At 41.5% G+C, this 21,995-nt stretch overlaps 1 protein-coding gene across 1 annotated transcript in view; it reads right to left on the reverse strand.

Moving 5' to 3' along the window:
* Positions 1 to 6,228: 6,228 nt before the first annotated feature.
* LOC134640097 (peroxisomal membrane protein PEX13-like) overlaps positions 6,229 to 21,995 on the reverse strand; it is a 36,748-nt gene continuing 20,981 nt past the window's right edge. Inside the window, exons 2-4 of the mRNA XM_063491697.1 lie at positions 7,808 to 8,076; positions 7,296 to 7,418; positions 6,229 to 7,127 (exon numbers count right to left, since the gene is read on the reverse strand). Coding sequence (XP_063347767.1) covers positions 7,006 to 7,127; positions 7,296 to 7,418; positions 7,808 to 7,931 — 369 coding nt within the window. The 5' untranslated portion in view covers positions 7,932 to 8,076 and the 3' untranslated portion in view covers positions 6,229 to 7,005. The remainder of the gene's footprint in view (positions 7,128 to 7,295; positions 7,419 to 7,807; positions 8,077 to 21,995) is intronic.

A 21,995-nucleotide genomic window follows, 5' to 3' on the forward strand; every position in this document is an offset into this window, starting at 1 on the left:
CTAATATAGCTGCTCATATATAGCTACTTATAATTTGAAGAGCTGCCTACACCAATGAGTAGACTTCCCAGAATGGAAACAGCACTCTTTGTGTGGTTTGAGAAAACAGTCAAGTTGTTAAGAACTATGACTGAGAAGGATGTGCCTGTGTACAGCAGCAGGCTGCCTTCCTAGAATTTGGATATCCCCCGTGTGCTCGTCTCTGCATTATGTGCATTACCTCTCTTGGAAAATTAAAACCACAGCAGCTTTTTATAGTTTTTTTCATTCACTATCAGCTTACACCAAAAGTCTACTCTGAAGAAGATTATTCAAAACATGCAACACAGAATAAAACAAGTTTAAATTAAAATTAAAGAAATCAAAATCTTGTGGACGTATGCCTTTTACATGTTGGCAAAATATTTAGGATGAGATGGAGATATAACACTCATGCACCCTGAAAATTATGAAGGTCTAAATATGTATCAAAGGGGCTCACTGAACATCAGTGGCTTTCTATGGGGCAAACGTACTTAAACCAGCCACTGTGACCATTGCGGCAGAGCAGAATGAATGATACTGATGGGGACTAAGAGGGTTTGTAGTTAAATTCCTGCTCTTACAGGATCAGTGAGTGTCTGTTTAAAGATTATTAACATACTTTTACATCACTATGGAACACCAGCATTTCTGCAGAGGACAGAACTCCCTGCTTTAATCTACCAAGATGCTCTGTGTTATGTTGTCATGGCAATATGAAGTCAAATAAATACAAATATACAAAAATGCACATTTAAAGGAGGACAAGAAGACAGGCAATTGGAAGAGCTTTTGAAGCAGGAAAACTTTTCTGGATTTCTCTTAATTTAACTGGAAATTTTGCGAATACAAGTCAAGAAGGAAACAAGGAGGCAGCTGGTTGGATTATATCTGAGGACAGGACGCATGAAGGAGAAGCATGAGGAGAGAGAAAACAGCAGAGCGATGGTGCAGAGCCAATCATGGATCAAGTCGAAGAAGCAAGCATCAAAACTGTGAGTAAACATAACACACAAAGAGTTAAAAATTACTGTGCTGATTAAGGAAACATTAAATTTGGTTAGTTTGGGGTCTGCAGCTTCAGGTTTATGGATTCAGTTGGTCTAAAAATTAAGGAAAGACAAAAAATGTTTCTTTTGAAAGGTTGTTGGAGGATTCTTACTGTAAGAAATATCTGGGTGTGCATCTGCTTTTATTTAAAAAGGTTGAATTTTATTTCGTCACATTGGAAAGGGAAAATTGGAGGATCGGGACAATAATGTGGCCAAATTTACTGTTTCCTTAATCAGAACAATAACTTTGATCTGAACTAGAAATTGTAAAATGGGTTATTTTCTTTCTTCTCTACTGATCACTGTGTTAAATGTTGAGTTACTTGTCAGTCTACATTAATGTTAATGGTACTTTTAAAAAATGCAGTTTATTCGTAATTTTGTAGAAAAAGGCTCTGCACCTGTCAAAAAAAACAAGTATCCACACCCCCAAAATCACTGTGGATCAGAGTAGCTAAGCCCTGGTTAACTGCAATTATATTACAGGAGATGAAAAATATTGGAATGATTGAAAGAAACAAAGATTGCTTTAGGGTTTGAAGATTTGACTTTCTTATTGAAAGAGACGAATATGGCATACAGCTTGGTGTCATTTATGTCATACAGCCTTGTCTCATGTATGCACTCAGCTTGAAGTCCTGGAACGAGACAGCTTGATATCGTATATGCATTCAGATTGATGTCATATAGGCATACAGATTGATGTCATATAGGCATACAGTATGATGTCATATATGCATACAAATTGATGTCAGGTCAGGCATACAGTGTGATGTCATATAGGCATACAGTATGATGTCATATATGCATACGGTATGATGTCATATATGCATACAGTATGATGTCATATAGGCATACAGTATGATGTCATATATGCATACAGTATGATGTCATATAGGCATACAGATTGATGTCAGGTCAGGCATACAGTGTGATGTCATATATGCATGCAGATTGATGTCATATGTCACCACAAGCTCAGCATCAAACAGTGAATCTGAGAGCAACATATCAGCTGCAGAGGAATCCAGAGAGAGTCCAGAAAATAAATACACATTTTATATGTCAGAGCAACCCAGAGTTACCTCACCTGAAAGGGAAACTGAACAAGAACAAATTTCCTCTGTTCATTATCTCTCCTGTTTTACAGGATTGTAATCTGTGGTCACGCCCACTACAGCAAGGCCTGTAACATGAACAAATAAATACCACCAACAAGTGTCCCTAGGGGACTGGCGAGACTTTTAAGGCAAGTGATTACTTGCCAGGTTACCACATAGAATACCTAAGCTATTAACTAGCATCAATAAGTCAGTCACTAATATCCCTTGGCAGGTGATTAGCATCCCCTGGCCTAGTTACTGTCTACTAACTAGTAACTATTTAACACCAATTCATATTATTTGTTAGATTCACTTTTCTTCTTACTTTAGTCAAAAGTCTGTTGACCTAAATATGTTCAAAGTTGCATCATCTTGATATTTACACCAGTGTTGTACAACTCTGAGTGCATTCTGCAACTGATGGGAGGGAAAGGACTCCTTAGCACGACCATTAGAAAAGCCCCTACAGCGCACAAGTAGTTTGGTGTTTAAGTGGCTCAGAGGATCAAGGACAGGAGCAGTGACAAAAGTTATCCTCTCATCACGGTGAATTGTGTGCGCCTTATACAACAGGACAGCAGGAGAGAGCTGGACCATTTTTGGTGCCTAGGTATTTTGTGCAGGCGAAGCAATGAAAAACTCACAACTGCATTTCTTAGTCTGACAGGACAGGATGATCACCCTGAGGCGCTTAAGAGAAGAAATCCAGACCCTTTAACGTTCAAGGAAATTGTGACACATTAGTACAAACAAATAATCGTTAATAAATCAATATCAGTGACTTAAAATCACAGGAGATGCAGGATGAGTTATCCAGATTCATTTAATAATTAACCAACAAATTTAGATTGACCAGTTAATGTTGCTACTAATTCCCTGATTGATACATTTCTTTACATTTGCCCATTTTTTTGTTGATTCGGAAATAATTCATTGATCAAATTAAACTCCAATTCCTGCAAGCTTTGGCAAAGCTGAGCATGTTCGGTCTGTTGTGTATACAGTTGTGGCTCTAAATACAAACTGAAGTGGCAAAGTGCACAAAAGCAAACTTTGTACCACTGACAAAACATTAGACCACAACTGTATTCATAACTCAGGCTGACTCAGGCTCTGTTAGAGCTTCTGCTCTGTGACCCTGTTTTGCTTGGCATCAATAAGTCATTTGAGCCAGGGATGATTCTGAAGTTCCTCTAGGGCAGTGGTTCCCAAACTTTTTTTCCTGGGCCCCCCTTTGTTTTACAAGAAAAATGTAATCTGCAATAAATTACAGGCAGTAATAAAATAAACTATTAACTCTTTTATGCTACGTCCACACGTAAACAGCGTTTCGAATCACCGAAAACAGAGATTTTTTAAAACTCCTTTTTTGTGTTTACGTGTGGACGAGGAATACAGAGTTCGTCACGCAACGTCAAAGGTTTGTGCCTTTTTTCACGTCACGCTGTGCGCCATGTTATTGTTTACATGAGATGAATTGCAGAATGGCAGATAGAGACGAAATACTGTTAATCTGACTATCTGCAGTTTTTACACGCAGTTACTGTCCCTCCATTTACAGAGGCAGAGGTGTCACGGTGTGATTATTTTACATGTAGTTGTTTTTTTTCCTGTGTAATAATATTCAACATTGCGATCAATACATTTTTCAAAAAATGCCTCTCTGTGCAAAATGGGTTTAAAAACATAAACAGCTGTGGGATACTGTTTGTCTGTGATTTGAACCAGGGGAACAAATCGTGGCAGGATCAGCCTGATATTATTTTTATCCCGCTGTAACTTTACTGTATAAAGAGCTAACATCTCCAAAATGTCAGGAGTAGTTAGTCATTACAACAAGTGTTTGTGAACTAAAAATCAAAAATGTGGGATACTGTTTGTCCGTGATTTGGAGAGCCCAGCGCTGCTCCCGACAAAGGGAAAACCAATTCTGCAGGGGAGACCTACCTTGGCACTTGTGCAGGTGAAGCCAAAGGGAAGATATGCTTCACCATATTTTCTAGTCTTTGGCTTACAATGAAGTTGGTTTGGAAACATATTCAGCTATGCTTCATCTCCTGCTTTGCGTTTCTGTGGGCGCCCCGTGCTAGGAATAAGACACGCAGACTTAACATGACTGAACATGACGAACCGACGAGGAACACGTACACTGTGAATACATACAGAGGGAAAAGGGGACTGGAGATGAGACATGGACATAACTAAGCATAAATAGAACATGAAGGCTGGGGGGGGAAACACACGTGACAGAAGGAATGGGTCACAAAACATGTTTACAAAACATGTAAACAAGAGGAGGAGATGGGGGGAAAAAGACTTTACTGAAATACATGAAGGGCCAGGGCTGGGGCAGCCAACCAGTCACAGACAAAGAGCCACATCATACACCTGGGCACACATGAACATCACCCATCCCTTCCTCTGTCCTGAGTTCAGTTTAGGGTATCGAACTCAGGACCCTAACCTCATCAGGCCGGGGTCTTTGTGTGGAGTTTGCATGTTCTCTCCAGCTTCCTCCCACAGTCTAAAGACATGCAGTTAGTGGGGGTCTTCTCGCGCCGTTCGCATTCACACAGAGATGCATTGAAGATCACCTTGTGGTTAGTGCCTTCTATTCGATGTACAGACTGAATAATAACACCTTCTAATTAGTATGCGGCCTGTTCTGTCTCCTATTGGTGCTTTTCCTACAAGTAATCAGTGCTTCATGGCTTACTAAGCTTAACTTTTTTCACAACATTGATAACAAACACACACAAAACAACAACAACAACAACATATCTTATCTAAAAAAAACTTGATTGGACCACAGTTTTGATGTTCATCCTACATGTTTATTGAGATTGTCTAATGTCTGCGACGGTATCTTCTCCCACGTCTGCGGACACCGGAGGCCTTGTGGGGTCTCCTGCGTCTGCGAACGGGGCGAGAAGACCTCGCATGTTTGCGTCTATACCTGCGTCGTGGCATTGTCCAAAACGGCGGTACCTGCTCCACGTCACGGGTTCTATTTATGGACTCACCTGGCAACTTTAGTGATGTCACTGCTGATGTTGTCACTGTTGGTGTGACCTCATGACTCATTCATGCCATCTGAACTGTGGTGTAATTATGAGTCACAGGGGGACGTGAATTTATTCACAAAGTTGATAGAGAGTTTGGGTCATAACTCAAAGACACAATGATGCAGTCAAATCATTTGGAATTAAATATCTGTAAATTACAAGATTTAGAGGGTTCTGACATCACATCCAGTCTCTCTGCTGTGATTTCAAATATCAATGCCCAAACCCCACCACCGACAAATAACACAGAACACGCAGCCAGTGACGCACCAAACACACACCACGTTTAGTGACCAATAAATCAAGCGCCACAGGTGGTGTAAATGACAGATCAGGGATGTGTAATAATGTTGATTTTTTTCTGTTCTTGTTCCTTTTTACCAAGCCGGGTTTGTTTGTCCTTGTTTCCCTCTCCTGCAGAGTTCCTCCTGAGGGAGTTCATAAGCCAGTCAAAGATCTGCACGTCACAATGGACTGAGATGTCAACTTCCTCCCACCAAAAAAACAAAAAAAAGTAAAGTCGTCATGCAGCATGAGGACAAAAAGTCATACTACAGCTATTGCACCCTCTAATTTATTAGATTCTTTCAATTATGTTTCATAGGGGCCTCGGAGCACTTCTGCAAACTAAATGAGCTGTGCTGGAACTTACACCATCATGTAACCCAAAAAAGGAAATCTCTTATTCATAAAAAGAACAAAATGTTTGCTTTGATTATTCCTTGAGAAACTGAATGTCACGGTCCTGGGTCGATGGCCCAGTGTTTTCTGTTTTGTTTTATTAATCTTTGATTTCTTGATGTGTCTTTGTTAGTTCTTAGGTTTTGGTTCTGTGTCCCCGCTGTTCTGTGTTGGTATTGTGCCTCTATATAAATAGCATCATAATTTCATATTTTGTCAGCACTTCCTAGTAGTATGTAACTACACCATAAATGTCAGGGTTTGCGTGTTGAGATATGAATGGAGGACCCAAGATGCAGGCACTGCTGATGTGAGTGAGCTTTATTCATGGAGAGTGACATACAAACAAAGGCGAGGGAGGCGAGAAACAAAACTAAGAAAACCTAAACTGGGAAAGCTGAGAACCAAATAACAAACCTGGACACGAGGGAATGGAGTTAAAACACGAAGGATGACAAGCAGGAAAAACAGCATGGAGGAGCACAGACGGACCAGTAACACACACAAGAGGACAAATGCTATAAATTAGTGAGGGCCCGCTTGAAGCTGACGCTCCGGCGCGTGTGTCAAAAAACACCAACACACCGCTTCAGAAGCACTCTGTCGATGCTTGATTCGTTTGGCCACAGTCACGTGATCAGTGATGTCCAATTGTGAATTGTGAATTCCACTGTGTAGAGTGGGCAATCATAATGAAGCAGTTCAGTTTTTTTGTAGATTCAAGCTGCTCTTCATATTTTTGACCACCAGATGTCACCAGAGAGGACTGTGTTAAAAAGCTTCCAGTAATGAATCGTTTTTCAACACAAGCTTCAATGCTTCAGAAAGCTTTGTTTGGCCATCACTACTATAAATACACACAGAGGGAAACGAGGAAACTGCACACAGGAGGGGGACACAGCTGAGCCTAATGAATCTGACGAGACTGAGCTGAAAGACGAGATGGATCATTCAAGTACTGTACATGATGTGGGTAGATGCTGTACGTTTATGGGCTGCAGGAGAGGCACAGATTAGGGTATTTGTGCAGATGAGGTTGTTTGGGGTGCCTGCGTGTTTGCCTGCTGGGCCTGAGCGAGCCTCTCATATCTGTGGCCCGGCGGTCTCTTCTCTTGCTGAGGATCTTAACGTAGTTGGCTGGGACGAGCATGTGGTCTCACCGTCCACACTGGCCAGGAGCCAGCCACGCACACGGGGCTGTAGCTCTAAACACGAGGGAGAGGAAAACACTGTGATAGATGTAAACATGGGGCACGCTCACACAAAAGAAGAGCCCTCATCTGTTAGTTGTAAGATAAGGAAAACAAAAATAGAAGGTTTTGGGTCAAAGCACTCAGAATCAAATGTCCCGCAGCCAGTAAAAAGCTCATCACCTTTAGGAGCGAGGTTGAGCATCTCTCCAGCTCGCATAGAAAGCTCCTCCTGAGAAGCAGCTGTCAAGTCATATTCTCCTCTGGCCACCACGTGGTCGTCCTCCTCGCTCGCCCAGTTAGTGTCTAAACCAAGCAAGGAAACTGAATTAACGACATTCATAATTTTAACTGGTCTTAACCAAAAACAAGTTCTTCTGCTTTTCCTTACACTTGTAAAGTAACTAATGGCATATGGAGCTATGGTACCCAATTTATTTGCCACAGAGTTACACAAAGGCACATATGATGTCATACAAGCAGACTCATCTTTACACGTGTACTGCAGCCCTGAACATTACCAGGTTCAGATTCTATTATCAAACTTTACAACAGCAGCCTTAATTACTTTAACTCAAAACAATTAGCACCTGCAGCCACTGTCCTGTGTTGAGTACACCTCTCAAAACAACAAAATGTACTCATGTGAATATGTAAGTGCTTGCTGTTCCATCTCTTCCACCTGCTGCACAAACCTGCTGGGGGGGACGTCTTCAAGGTGAGGTGTGTGTCTGTATCCTCCCAGGCTGTAGCCACCACCATAGCCGCCACCATAGCTGTAGCTGTAAGGCCTGTAGCCACCACAGATGGAGCTCCCATAGAGGCTGTAAGAGGGGAGAAGGAGCTGTTGGATGGACGGTAGGACTGCTGGACCTGACGAGGGGGCACCAGGAGCGCCAACCTGGGCAGGACAGAAGAGCCAGCAGGGGTGGAGGAGCCTGTAGCTTATCCCAAATCTGTAGATCTGTTTGGTGACAACATAAAGATAGAATATCAGTAAAATCCACCCATAATTCATTGCAACATTAATTGAGCAAAGCATTAGTTCGAAACGTCATGGAGTCAAGCTAAACCACAAACTGAATGAACAGCTCATAGAGTGGCTCTCTTCCACAGCATGTCCTTTGTCCTTTCTCCCTCCCCTCAACCCCAACCAGTCCTCAGAGGCTGCCCCTCCCTATACCTGGTTCTGCTGGAAGTTTCTTCCAGTTAAAATGGTGTTTTTCCTTCCCACAGTCACCAAGTGCTCACTCAAAAGGTTTTTTTTGATCATTTAGTTTTCTCTGTATTACAATAGGGCCTCCACCTTGCAGTATAAAGTGTCTTGAGGTGACTGTTGTTGTGATTAACGCTATATAAATAAACTGAAATTGAATTGAGTCAACACTTCCTCCTGCCTCATCTCCAGCTCTGCTACTCTTCATCTGTACAGACTGTGGAAAATACACAATAAATTCACCATCAACCAGCAGCTAGTGGCAACTTTTAGCATGGGATGTTTTCTGACATGAGCTGACATTATGAACCAGTCAACACACCTTAAATATCATTATCACAGCTCTGATTGTTCAGTTTCTCCAATCTGATGACCATATTCTCTTAACCGTAAAAAGATATGTTGATATGTCCAAAAAAGATAAAGATGTGTCCAGATTTAATTCCATTTCCTCACTTAAAGCGGAAAAAAGTGTCAGGGTGGGGGGACTGATTGAACTGTGATTGTGGAATTTGCCTCACACAGGTGCGTTCACTATTGCTTGTTTGAGAATACTGCTGTATATATACAAATGCTGACTGTACAAACAAACTGTTGTACATATATTTTTAGAATTATCGGAAAATGTTGAGAAAAAGACAAGAAAAAACAATGACTTGCAGCATCAAGCGGAGGAGTTTAATCTTCTCTGGGTCTCGTTTAGGAGTTTGGGGACAGGTGAGCAGAGGACTGACAGATGAAAAAAAATGAGCTTTCTCTAAGGGTGTTGCCTCTCCCTTAAAGACAGGCTGAGGAGTTCAGCTACTCAAAAGGGGCTCAGAGTAGAACTGCTATTCCTTCACGTTGAAGAGAGGCTGATGAGAAAAGGAGAAAGAGGCCCCAGGGCAGACCCAGGACACTCTGGAGAGGCTATATCTCTCAGCTGGCCTGAGGATGTCTTGGTGTTATCCCAGAAGAAGTGGAGGAGGTGGCTGGGGAGAGGGAGATGTGGGCTTCTCTGCTTAGGCTGCTGCCCGGGTAAACCAGTCCTTGATAAGCAGAAGAAAATGGATGGATAACAATAATAAGCAGAAGAAGCTAAAAGACACAGACACAAATTTAAAATAAAACATTATTAGTTATGAACTGAAAGATATAATTATTCAGCTATATAATAACTCAGCTTATAAATATACATGTAGGCATTTTTTTAAAGTAAATTATCGGGCAAAGGAACTGAGTTTGTTGGCAAACAGCAACAGGAAGACAGCAGCTACATTTTCTTCTGAATTGACAGTTAGCAAGTACAGAACAAACAGAAATGCAATTACAATATTTATTTTATTAATTTAACTTATTACCCAGAACTGCAACAAAACAAACAAACAAAAAACGCTCAATTAACAGAAGAGAGAGAAATCTAGCGAGACACTCTGACTAGGACACGGCCTCAGAGGACCAAACTAGCAGTCAGCCACTTGTACGGCTGTGCAGATAAATAATTAGTTGCCGTTTTTGTTTTGGGGGCTTTTTTTATTCCTGGGACTTCTGATCCTCTCCAAATACACAGGGAAGTACCTGATGCAGCTAGTTTTGGGTACTACCATCACCAAGCATTTACAAAATCTATTAGAGGATAATAAAGTGTTTTCACCAACTTGGCCCAGAAGAAAAACATATTTTAGCATATAAAATAGCAGTCTCTTCCAAACAAGTCCTTTAGCATGCTGATGTTAAAAAATATCATGTAGAGTAAGACAGGCATAGAGAACAGCACTGACTGGGAGAGGCTTTGAACAGATGACATACTCAGTTCAATTCAACATATAAGACTTTAAGAATGCACAAGCATCTATCAAAAACCTATTTAATCTATCATCTGTGATATTATTATATACAATTATAATGTATTGTTCATCTCCCTTAGATAAACAGGCAGCCTTCAGGTATGAAATATTCATTTGTCTACTGTTTCAGTGGCTGATAGTGCCCCACAGGCCTCAATGTGAGTTTGAAGCCATTATAATGTTTAAGTTGTTTAACGATAAACAGATTTTGAATGAAAGCCACGAAACTTCGGTAGCACAAAAAAGTCTATATTCTTTGTGTCCATATGGATCAGTCATATTACCATTATTTCCCCCTAAGGTTGCCAAAAGCACCAAGTTAATACTTGAAAAAACTGCAGCAATACACAAAAATATAATCAATATTCTGTTTACTTGGTGACAACGCCGCTTTTAGCCTTCAATCAGAAAGCCTTGAGTTGGCTAGTTAAGCATCGGGCTAACGTTTAAAGCTTTCACTTTGGAGAAGTAACTCGCATTACTGCTACTGCTGTGTAATCTTGGTTAAATTCACAGCATATTCCATAAATTACCCTGCAATAACTAACTGTTATAATAGCGGCACCGTATTGCATCACACTGAGTGCATTTCAATCATTTATCCCGCGAGTTTGCTAGCTAGCAAAATAATAAAAACGATTTTAAAAATTAGCATGTGTAACGTACACACTCGAGAAAATGATTTACTAGGACTTACGCAAACTCCCCCATTGTGAAAACGTACAAATCCTTCTTGTATTTTTGGTTTTCCAGCAAACACTCATTAAAACGGCCTCCAGGCACGTTAGTGCACTCACCCCCGACTGTTCGGGGAGGGGGTGGGGGGTCACAAATTGAAACAGACTGACGTGCAGAGCTACAAGGCAGCCCAGGCAGAGAAATGTTGCTTTTAGACTTTTTATTTCTCTATCTGATAAGAAAACTATTCAATCAGATAGTTATTTGTGGTGAATGAAATACAGTTTCAAGACGTTTTAAGCACAAAATCCCAAATAGAAGCACTACAATATTAAAATCCAAGATTGTTCAAGGATTTCAAGCACCCGTACGAAACCTGCATATGAAGTTGATGATTGTTAAAATAAAATAGAACATTTTCATCAATTTCTTGTACGAAATGACTATATACAGAAAAGCTCGACATGTTATGCAAAAGAAAAAAAAACAATTCTCGTAATTGTCAGTTTCGTAATTTCAAAATTCTTCAAAACTAACATTTTCTTTGATTGACTCATATTAAATTTCCTACGGTCAAATTCAGTGTGAACAATATTACACAAACAAACATGTGTGTGTGCGCCTGCGCATACATTAGAATCACTTTGATCCCTTGTGATGCGGTAACTTTGCTTTGATCCTGTATGACTGGTAGCTTTGCTTTGATCCCAAAACCCATAAATACCAGCGCTCACCTATTATACTTTATAGCATAACGGACGTTGACCTGACACCAACCCAAACCCTTTCGAGACGTTTTGAGAACATTTTAGGACAGAAACCAAAACAAGTTCAGTTTTGTTTCTAACCAATTCACAGAGCAAACAGACAGATCGTGGCTATTAAAGTCAACAAGAGCGACCCTGAAATTCTGCAACAGGCAAAACTGACCAAAGAACAATTTCAATACGAGACAGATTATCAGTCCAAGGAAAGTCGATATATAAAATCTAAGCGTTTCGATGACCTCGAACATCGACTGAAGGTTAGGCGAGGACCTGAAAATGGCCAACCATTATTTGTTAGTCTAATCAAACAGATGTTGGTCATGTTTCTGAGGTCGGTTTTCTCCTTTTTTATGTTGCTCTTTCAGTTTTTCTCCTGAGATGAGGTATGAAGTGTCTGTGGTGCAGCTGATCTGGTCTGTCTCGAGACAGTCCAGGCTGCACTCACCTGCAGCAGGTGGAGACTCACCAGAACATTCAGACCTCACAAATTTTGTCTTTCTCAACTCTTCTATAAAGGGTTTCTCTCCGGAGGAGGTCCACCTTTATAATGGGTGGCCAGGCGGCCCAGTCTGGGTTTTTTCTGCTTTCTTTCACACGCCTGAGGGGTGGTGCCACACCATCACGAGGGCTGGCTAGGCTTTCGCAGCCTGTGTGAGTGTATGTGTCTGCACGACTGTGTTTATTGTGTTATATATTTCAAAAAGATGCACATCTGCAGTTTCTTTGGTGGATCTGGTCTCGTCTGTCTTGAGACAGTCCAGGTTGCACCCACCTGTAACAGGTGGAGACTCACCAGTACATTCAGAACTCTGAATGTGTGTGCAGTGTGCACAAAAATTTCCATGTTCGGATTTCTTTTGGGGAGTTTATCTCTGGATGTGTGTAAATGTATGTGCATTCATGTGTGCCTGCGTGGAGTCCTGAGGTTTGCTGGTAGGGTGGACGTCTACGCATAATCACAAGTGTGTGCAAACATTTCCATGTTTTAATTTCTGGGAATTTGGTTTCTTTGGGGGAGTTTATCTCTGGATGTGTGTAAATGTATGTGCATTCATGTGTGCATGCGTGGAGATCTGATGTTGGCTGGTAGGATGGACCTCTATGCATAATCACATGTGTGTGCAAGCATTTCCATGTTTGGATTTCTTTGGGGCGGTCCACCAATGTTAAGAGCGGTGAGGCGGCCCACTCCCGGTTTTTCCTGCTTTCTTTCCCGCACCTGGAGGGCGTCGCAACCTCCTCATGAGGGCTGGCTAGTTTTTGGGAGTGTGTGTGTGTGTATGTATAACTGTGCTTATTGTTTTGTTTATTTCAAACAGATGCGTGTCCTCACCTCTGCAGTGCTGCCGTCTCCTGTATCCCGGCATGTTTCTAAGGTACGGTTTCTCCTTTTTTATGTTGTTCTTGTGGTTTTTGCCCTCACATGAGGTTTGAAATTGGGACTATTTAACAGGACTATGACATCACATATATTTAGAATCTTACCACCAATTTGATCCTTTGATCCTTAAATCCATAAATAGGGGTGAGAAGTAATGACTTTTAGTCCATTAATCACAGCATTTATGTTCGCAGAATTGAAACATTTGCCAGAGAAGTATTTTGAAACATCTGGATCCTTTTCGGAGTAACTGTTTACAGATTCCAACATGTCTCAGAGAAAACAACCCTACAGATTTTTAAGGTAAGTTTTCTTTCTTTTTTCTGTTTTTCTGTTGTTCACTAAAAGAAAAGAGACTCACACAGGCTCACCTCTACACGGCTGCCGTCTCCTCTAACCCTGCATGTTTCTAAGGCAAGTTTTCTCATTTTTTATGTTGTTCTTTTGGTTTTTGTCCTGAGATGAGGTTTGAAGTGTCTGTGGTGCACCTGGTCTGGTCTGTCTTGAGACAGTCCAGGCAGCACCCACCTGTAACAGATGGAGACTCACCAGAACATTCAGATCTCACAAGTTTTGTGTTTCTCAACTCTTCTGTTGAGGGTTTCTCTGAGAAGGGGAGGGCAGTGTGGCCTGGGGGAGGTCCACCGATATAAAGGGTGGCCATGTGTGTGTATCTGTTAATGTCTGGATGTGTGCAGACTTATGTGCATTAAGCCTGCGTGTCTTATTCCATCATGTGTCATGTATCACTCCAAATCTCACTACCTTTAACTGATAATAACTGTTTGCTTAGTGTTATGTCTAAAAGGTATTGCACAATCGCCTCTAGTAGAGGATCAGGTTTGTTTTCCACTGATAATGGATTTTAACATGACTGACCAATGATTGTGGAGCACATCCATGTAGGAGCAAACTTAAATGTTTAAAAATGTTCAAAACTTAAGATATTATATTTCTGAAGTATGACGGAAGGAAAAAGTTACATTATTTCATATTTTAAAAAAATCCAATTTCATATGATCAAATTTATGTCAAAAAGTTCATATTTCTTCCCTCCTATGTCATGTGTGAGTACTGTACTGTAAATGTCATATATATCAGATGATACTGATAACCTAATGCTAATTGCAATAACTATGCAGAGGTCTCTAGGCCTCCACTTTTATGGAGCATGTGAAGTTTGGGGCAGAGTGGACAAAGAAAAGTTTCTCAGCAGGTTCAACAGCTTGCTACAACACAGGCCGATGAAGTATTGCACTCACTCATCCAAACTGGCAAACATGTAACATACACCCTAAGACTGATCCTGCTTTTTACTCCTTTGCTATGATTTCATTTGATATTATGTAGCCTTGGAGACAGTTTGCATAGATTAGAATGTTAGATTGCTGTGATGTCATCAATGCCCGATGTTTTGTTTTAATGTCTTGTGATAGTTCTAAGTGCAGACAAAGTCAGAGTTCAAGTGAGTTTAGTACAATTTTGAACCAGTTTCTGACATGTGGTCAAAATCTTGGCCGACCTTTGCCACACCACGTGCTGTGGGTGTGCGTAAATATCTAGGTGAGTAAAGTCTCCTTTACCTGTTAAATTCATCTTAATTTGGGGCTTTTACTTCAGGTGTTTTGATTCAGTAGTAACCAAGTGATCTTTGTACAAACTGCAGACCGCCACACTGATCCCTGGTTCCTCAGGATAGAGGACAGGACGTCAGATGGGCGAATCAAGAGCTCCAAACGCAAAGATTGTGCCACAGAAAGACTGGAAAAAGCTTCCAAAAGAAGCAAGGACAGCAAAAGTCCAACCCCAGGCCTCAGCCATCTTGTCTTGGAGAAGTGTAAGTGAGACATTCAGAGATTTTTTGTTTTACAGTTATTGATCATCTGTAGGCCTGTGTGGAGTTCAGAGGTCTAATTGGTTTTGGTTTTTGCAGCTGCTTTCAGAAAGAAGAGCAGCAAAGGAAAGTCAAGCAGCGATGGAACAAAACAACCACGCAGTAAAAAGAGCAAGACATCAAGCTCACAGGAGGAGGCCAGCTGCTCCGTCTACGAGTCAGATACACACAGCACATACAAAAGTCACACTAAAGGTAAGAAGTACATAGGTAAGTTCACACCACACCTGCAGTGATAGAGCCTCTTTCCCAAGCTCTCAGAGTTTAGCTGGTATCCATCTGCTAATCACTAGGAAGCTTCTAACAAAGACTGTATGAATGTGTACATTGAGGCAAAGTCAGCTTTCCTACATACAACTAATCACAACCCCTGTGTTAGTTTTGTCTCTCTGTAGAGGACTTTGAAGAAAAATACGAAGAGCAGGATAAGCTGGGTGAAGGAGGCTTTGGGACTGTCTTCTTTGGAAAACGCAGAGAAGACAATTTCCCAGTATGGCTTCTTATGTGTGCACTTTACAATTCTTCTAGTGGCAATCTTTAATGGATAATGTAAATCTGATTATTTGAACGTATTTTTCATTTGTCTGTCAGGTCATAATGAGACAGCTGGTACATGCAGCCGCTGAAATGCAATCCAAGGGTGTCTTCCATCGAGACATTAAGCCAGACAATATTGTGTTTGACACATCGCCTGATCATCCAGCATTTCTATGTGTCAAATTCATCGATTTTGGCATTGGAGTCCCTTTTAGAGCAGAAGCAGTCACACGAAGAAATGGTAGGTCGTCAGCCTCACTGTTTAAATGTCCTTGCCTGCCCACGCGCTTAGTGTCCACATGAATTCCTTACCATGAATAATTACTCTCTGGATTTTAGGGACCAAATCAGCCGCTGTAAACTGGCAGGACTTTAATGCCACCACAGCAGATTGCGTCACAGTTTTGCAGCTGGGTGCGGTGATGGATTGGCTGGTACGTCACATCATCCCTGATGACAACAACACATCTGAGATGCACTCTGACATTTCAGAGGGTAAGCTGAATGTTAATTCTTTAACCTGTCACATTACAAAAACTTGAAAAAATCCCCCAAAGAAACCAAATTCCAAGAAATCCAATCATGGAAATGTTTGCACACACTTGTGATTATGCACAGAGGTCCACCCTACCAGCCAACCTCAGATCTCCACGCATGCACAAATGAATGCACATACATCGACACACATTCTGGTATTGATATTTGACATCACAGTAGAGACGCAAATCTGGCATAGCTCTGAGGTCTTTCAGTCCCATCTCTGGCTAACAGGCCAAAAATTAAGTCTACTAGGAGACGGGGGTGTCGACCATACAAGAGGTAGTGGGGTGAAAAGCCTGTTGCCTCATGCCTGGTGCAGTTGTATGCATGTACTATCTGAGGCAGATGCTCTTTCCAGCTGCTTTTTGCCTTCTCCTCCAGTGTCCTTAGCATTTGAAGAAATATCCAATTAAATGGCTCAGCTGGAAATGGGTTGCCATTTGGATGGTATGGTGTTGTCCTTGAGTGAGCATCTCCAGCCAGGTGTCCCCACTTTGCAGTTATTTATTTGTAAAAAATGTTTGGTATCATGTATGATTTTCGTTCCACTTCTCAAGTGTACACCACTTTGTATTGGTCTTTCACGTGGAATTCCAATAAAACTGATTCATGTTTGTGGCTGTAATGTGACAAAATGTGGAAAAGTTCAAGGGGGCCGAATACTTTTGCAAGCCACTGTATATCAGATGACACTGATAACCTAATGCTAATTGCAATAACTATGCAGAGGTCTCTAGGCCTCGACCTTTATGGAGCATGTGAAGTTTGGGGCAGAGTGGACAAAGAAAAGTTTCTCAGCAGGTTCAACAGGTTGCTACAACACAGGCCGATGAAGTATTGCACTCACTCATCCAAACTGGCAAACATGTAACATACACCCTAAGACTGATCCTGCTTTTTACTCCTTTGCTATGATTTCATTTGATATTATGTAGCCTTGGAGACAGTTTGCATAGATTAGAATGTTAGATTGCTGTGATGTCATCAATGCCCGATGTTTTGTTTTAATGTCTTGTGATAGTTCTAAGTGCATACAAAGTCAGAGTTCAAGTGAGTTTAGTACAATTTTGAACCAGTTTCTGACATGTGGTCAAAATCTTGGCCGACCTTTACCACACCACGTGCTGTGGGTGTGCGTAAATATCTAGGTGAGTAAAGTCTCCTTTACCTGTTAAATTCATCATAATTTGGGGCTTTTACTTCAGGTGTTTTGATTCAGTAGTAACCAAGTGATCTTTGTACAAACTGCAGACCGCCACACTGATCCCTGGTTCCTCAGGATAGAGGACAGGACGTCAGATGGGCGAATCAAGAGCTCCAAACGCAAAGATTGTGCCACAGAAAGACTGGAAAAAGCTTCCAAAAGAAGCAAGGACAGCAAAAGTCCAACCCCAGGCCTCAGCCATCTTGTCTTGGAGAAGTGTAAGTGAGACATTCAGAGATTTTTTGTTTTACAGTTATTGATCATCTGTAGGCCTGTGTGGAGTTCAGAGGTCTAATTGGTTTTGGTTTTTGCAGCTGCTTTCAGAAAGAAGAGCAGCAAAAGAAAGTCAAGCAGCGATGGAACAAAACAACCACGCAGTAAAAAGAGCAAGACATCAAGCTCACAGGAGGAGGCCAGCTGCTCCGTCTACGAGTCAGATACACACAGCACATACAAAAGTCACACTAAAGGTAAGAAGTACATAGGTAAGTTCACACCACACCTGCAGTGATAGAGCCTCTTTCCCAAGCTCTCAGAGTTTAGCTGGTATCCATCTGCTAATCACTAGGAAGCTTCTAACAAAGACTGTATGAATGTGTACATTGAGGCAAAGTCAGCTTTCCTACATACAACTAATCACAACCCCTGTGTTAGTTTTGTCTCTCTGTAGAGGACTTTGAAGAAAAATACGAAGAGCAGGATAAGCTGGGTGAAGGAGGCTTTGGGACTGTCTTCTTTGGAAAACGCAGAGAAGACAATTTCCCAGTATGGCTTCTTATGTGTGCACTTTACAATTCTTCTAGTGGCAATCTTTAATGGATAATGTAAATCTGATTATTTGAACGTATTTTTCATTTGTCTGTCAGGTCATAATGAGACAGCTGGTACATGCAGCCGCTGAAATGCAATCCAAGGGTGTCTTCCATCGAGACATTAAGCCAGACAATATTGTGTTTGACACATCGCCTGATCATCCAGCATTTCTATGTGTCAAATTCATCGATTTTGGCATTGGAGTCCCTTTTAGAGCAGAAGCAGTCACACGAAGAAATGGTAGGTCGTCAGCCTCACTGTTTAAATGTCCTTGCCTGCCCACACGCTTAGTGTCCACATGAATTCCTTACCATGAATAATTACTCTCTGGATTTTAGGGACCAAATCAGCCGCTGTAAACTGGCAGGACTTTAATGCCACCACAGCAGATTGCGTCACAGTTTTGCAGCTGGGTGCGGTGATGGATTGGCTGGTACGTCACATCATCCCTGATGACAACAACACATCTGAGATGCACACTGACATTTCAGAGGGGAAGCTGAATGTTAATTCTTTAACCTGTCGCATTACAAGGCTTGAAAATTCTGTTTTCGGTGTTATCTGTCTTTATCTGTATCACTAATGCACACGCAGTCTTATATAAACACCAACGTGATAAACTCAAACCCCTCTGTTGTATTTCTGAACAGACTGCAAGTGTTTTCTGTTGGGTTGTTACTGTCAGAACCATGAAGACCGCCTCACCCTAGAGGAACTTCAGAATCATCCCTGGCTCAAATGACTTATTGATGCCAAGCAAAACAGGGTCACAGAGCAGAAGCTCTAACAGAGCCTGAGTCAGCCTGAGTTATGAATACAGTTGTGGTCTAATGTTTTGTCAGTGGTACAAAGTTTGCTTTTGTGCACTTTGCCACTTCAGTTTGTATTTAGAGCCACAACTGTATACACAACAGACCGAACATGCTCAGCTTTGCCAAAGTTTGCAGGAATTGGAGTTTAATTTGATCAATGAATTATTTCTGAATCAACAAAAAAATGGGCAAATGTAAAGAAATGTATCAATCAGGGAATTAGTAGCAACATTAATTGGACAATCTAAATTTGTTGGTTAATTATTAAATGAATCTGGATAACTCATCCTGCATCTCCTGTGATTTTAAGTCACTGATATTGATTTATTAACGATTATTTGTTTGTACTAATGTGTCACAATTTCCTTGAACGTTAAAGGGTCTGGATTTCTTCTCTTAAGCGCCTCAGGGTGATCATCCTGTCCTGTCAGACTAAGAAATGCAGTTGTGAGTTTTTCATTGCTTCGCCTGCACAAAATACCTAGGCACCAAAAATGGTCCAGCTCTCTCCTGCTGTCCTGTTGTATAAGGCGCACACAATTCACCGTGATGAGAGGATAACTTTTGTCACTGCTCCTGTCCTTGATCCTCTGAGCCACTTAAACACCAAACTACTTGTGTGCTGTAGGGACTTTTCTAATGGTCGTGCTAAGGAGTCCTTTCCCTCCCATCAGTTGCAGAATGCACTCAGAGTTGTACAACACTGGTGTAAATATCAAGATGATGCAACTTTGAACATATTTAGGTCAACAGACTTTTGACTAAAGTAAGAAGAAAAGTGAATCTAACAAATAATATGAATTGGTGTTAAATAGTTACTAGTTACTAGACAGTAACTAGGCCAGGGGATGCTAATCACCTGCCAAGGGATATTAGTGACTGACTTATTGATGCTAGTTAATAGCTTAGGTATTCTATGTGGTAACCTGGCAAGTAATCACTTGCCTTAAAAGTCTCGCCAGTCCCCTAGGGACACTTGTTGGTGGTATTTATTTGTTCATGTTACAGGCCTTGCTGTAGTGGGCGTGACCACAGATTACAATCCTGTAAAACAGGAGAGATAATGAACAGAGGAAATTTGTTCTTGTTCAGTTTCCCTTTCAGGTGAGGTAACTCTGGGTTGCTCTGACATATAATATGTGTATTTATTTTCTGGACTCTCTCTGGATTCCTCTGCAGCTGATATGTTGCTCTCAGATTCACTGTTTGATGCTGAGCTTGTGGTGAAATATGACATCATACTGTATGCCTATATGACATCATACTGTATGCCTATATGACATCAATCTGTATGCATATACGATATCAAGCTGTCTCGTTCCAGGACTTCAAGCTGAGTGCATACTGCATACATGAGACAAGGCTGTATGACATAAACAGTAGCGGTTTTAGATACGGGCGACACGGGCGGTTGCCCGGGGCGGCATCGTGGTGGGGGGCGGCATCACGGGCATCGGCAAAAAAAACCCAAAACATGCTTGTACTCATGCTGCCCCGACATCATGCCAGCGCATATTGGGAATGGCATAGGCACCGATCGGTTTTCTATCGCCCATTAGCTGGGAGTAACGGCGCCCTCAGTTTGCGAGGTGCGCCTGCTGCTTGCGGCACAGGGAGGAGAGGGCGGGGCGGCGGGGGATTCTCTGGCTGGCTGGAGCAGCATCTAATAACCAACTCGCAAAATAAAACTAAATAAAAACAAACCAACAACACGAAAACACCAGACATTATGATACAGACTTATAATTTGCACCGATGTTTTTTCAAAATTCTATACGCGAAAAGTGAGCGTGAGAGCCCTCGGTGCGTCTGCTCGCTGCTGAAGTCAAAGTAAACTTTATTGTCATCTCCGCTACATACAGTCCAGTATATAGAGAGACGAGACGACGAGGCTCCAGTTACAGCAGTGCAAGTAAACGAACAATAAATATTTAAGAGTTTCACAAATAAATATACACTTTAGGACTTGGGGTAAAGGGATCAATAACAATTTAAAATGTATATTTTATATTTTGTTGATTTAAAGTCTCATACACAACCCGTTTTTAAAGTTTAAAAAAAAAGAGAAAAGAAGAGGAGTGTAGCGACTTCCACAGTCGTTGAGCCTGCCTGACGCGCTGTCAACTTTACGCAATAATGCCAGAGGTGGAATTGCTTGCTTGTTTATTAAAGTGCTTGAAAAGTACTTTAATAAACGTGATCGGCTCGCGATTCAAACTCTTAAAACATCACAGGCTCTAATGCAACAAGGGGAAACTCGTTGTGCTGCGGTCAACAAAAACTACCAGCCCTCCTCTCTGTCAAAATCAAACCAGTGAAAGACAGACTGACAACGCCCTCTTAATGTCGCCGCTACCACCCACGTGACTCCCGTTACACATCACCATTGCAACCAAACAAATGAAAACCCAGTGATCATTAAAATTCAATACATTTAATTATGGCTCCTACAAGGAGAAACGAGCAAAAGATACAGGTAAGCAGATGTGTCATTGGATAATGGCAGGTCATGTATCCTAAAACATTAAGAATCAGAATACTTTCTTAATCCCTAAGGAAATTATGTGGGTTACAGTTCCTCCAAGAAGAAATGGTAAAATAGTAACAGTAGCAGACTAAACTCCAAACAATATATACAATAATATAATGTTAATTAGTCAGTGTCAATTGCTGATTTGTCCTGTTCTCATTGTATGACGAATTATGATGTCTGTTTAGTAGCCGTTTACATACTATGCATACTCTCTCTCTCTTCATATGTGTGTGTGTGTGTGTGTGTGTGTGTTTGATGCTGAGCTTGTGGTGATACTCTAAGCCAGTACTGTACTCTGGCTGTTTCAGAGTTTTCACAGTCACTGGTTTCGTAGGGTTACTGATGTGTTTGACTGGTTTCTTTTGCTTAATGCAGGGGTGTTTTCTGGTCACATACGCCTCAATGTCCTTCTTCATAAAAGGCCAGTAGAAACGGTCCCGTGCCAAGTGAATGACCCTCTCTGCCCTGCGTGACCCAAGTCATCATGGAGATGTTTAAGCACTAGGAGATGATATTGTGCTGGCAGCACAAGCTGCCTTCGCTGAGCCGCTGTACGATGTTGCAGCTGATTTTCCATATGAAGCTTTCCCCACTCGTGCATAAGCTCTCTCACAGGGCCACTGGCTCTCCTTCTGCCATCATTAGTTATTACTGATTTTGTTTCTTTCAGTTTGATAAGTTA

The sequence above is a fragment of the Pelmatolapia mariae genome, linkage group LG13 (genome assembly GCF_036321145.2).
Source record: "Pelmatolapia mariae isolate MD_Pm_ZW linkage group LG13, Pm_UMD_F_2, whole genome shotgun sequence".
Taxonomy (NCBI): domain Eukaryota; kingdom Metazoa; phylum Chordata; class Actinopteri; order Cichliformes; family Cichlidae; genus Pelmatolapia; species Pelmatolapia mariae.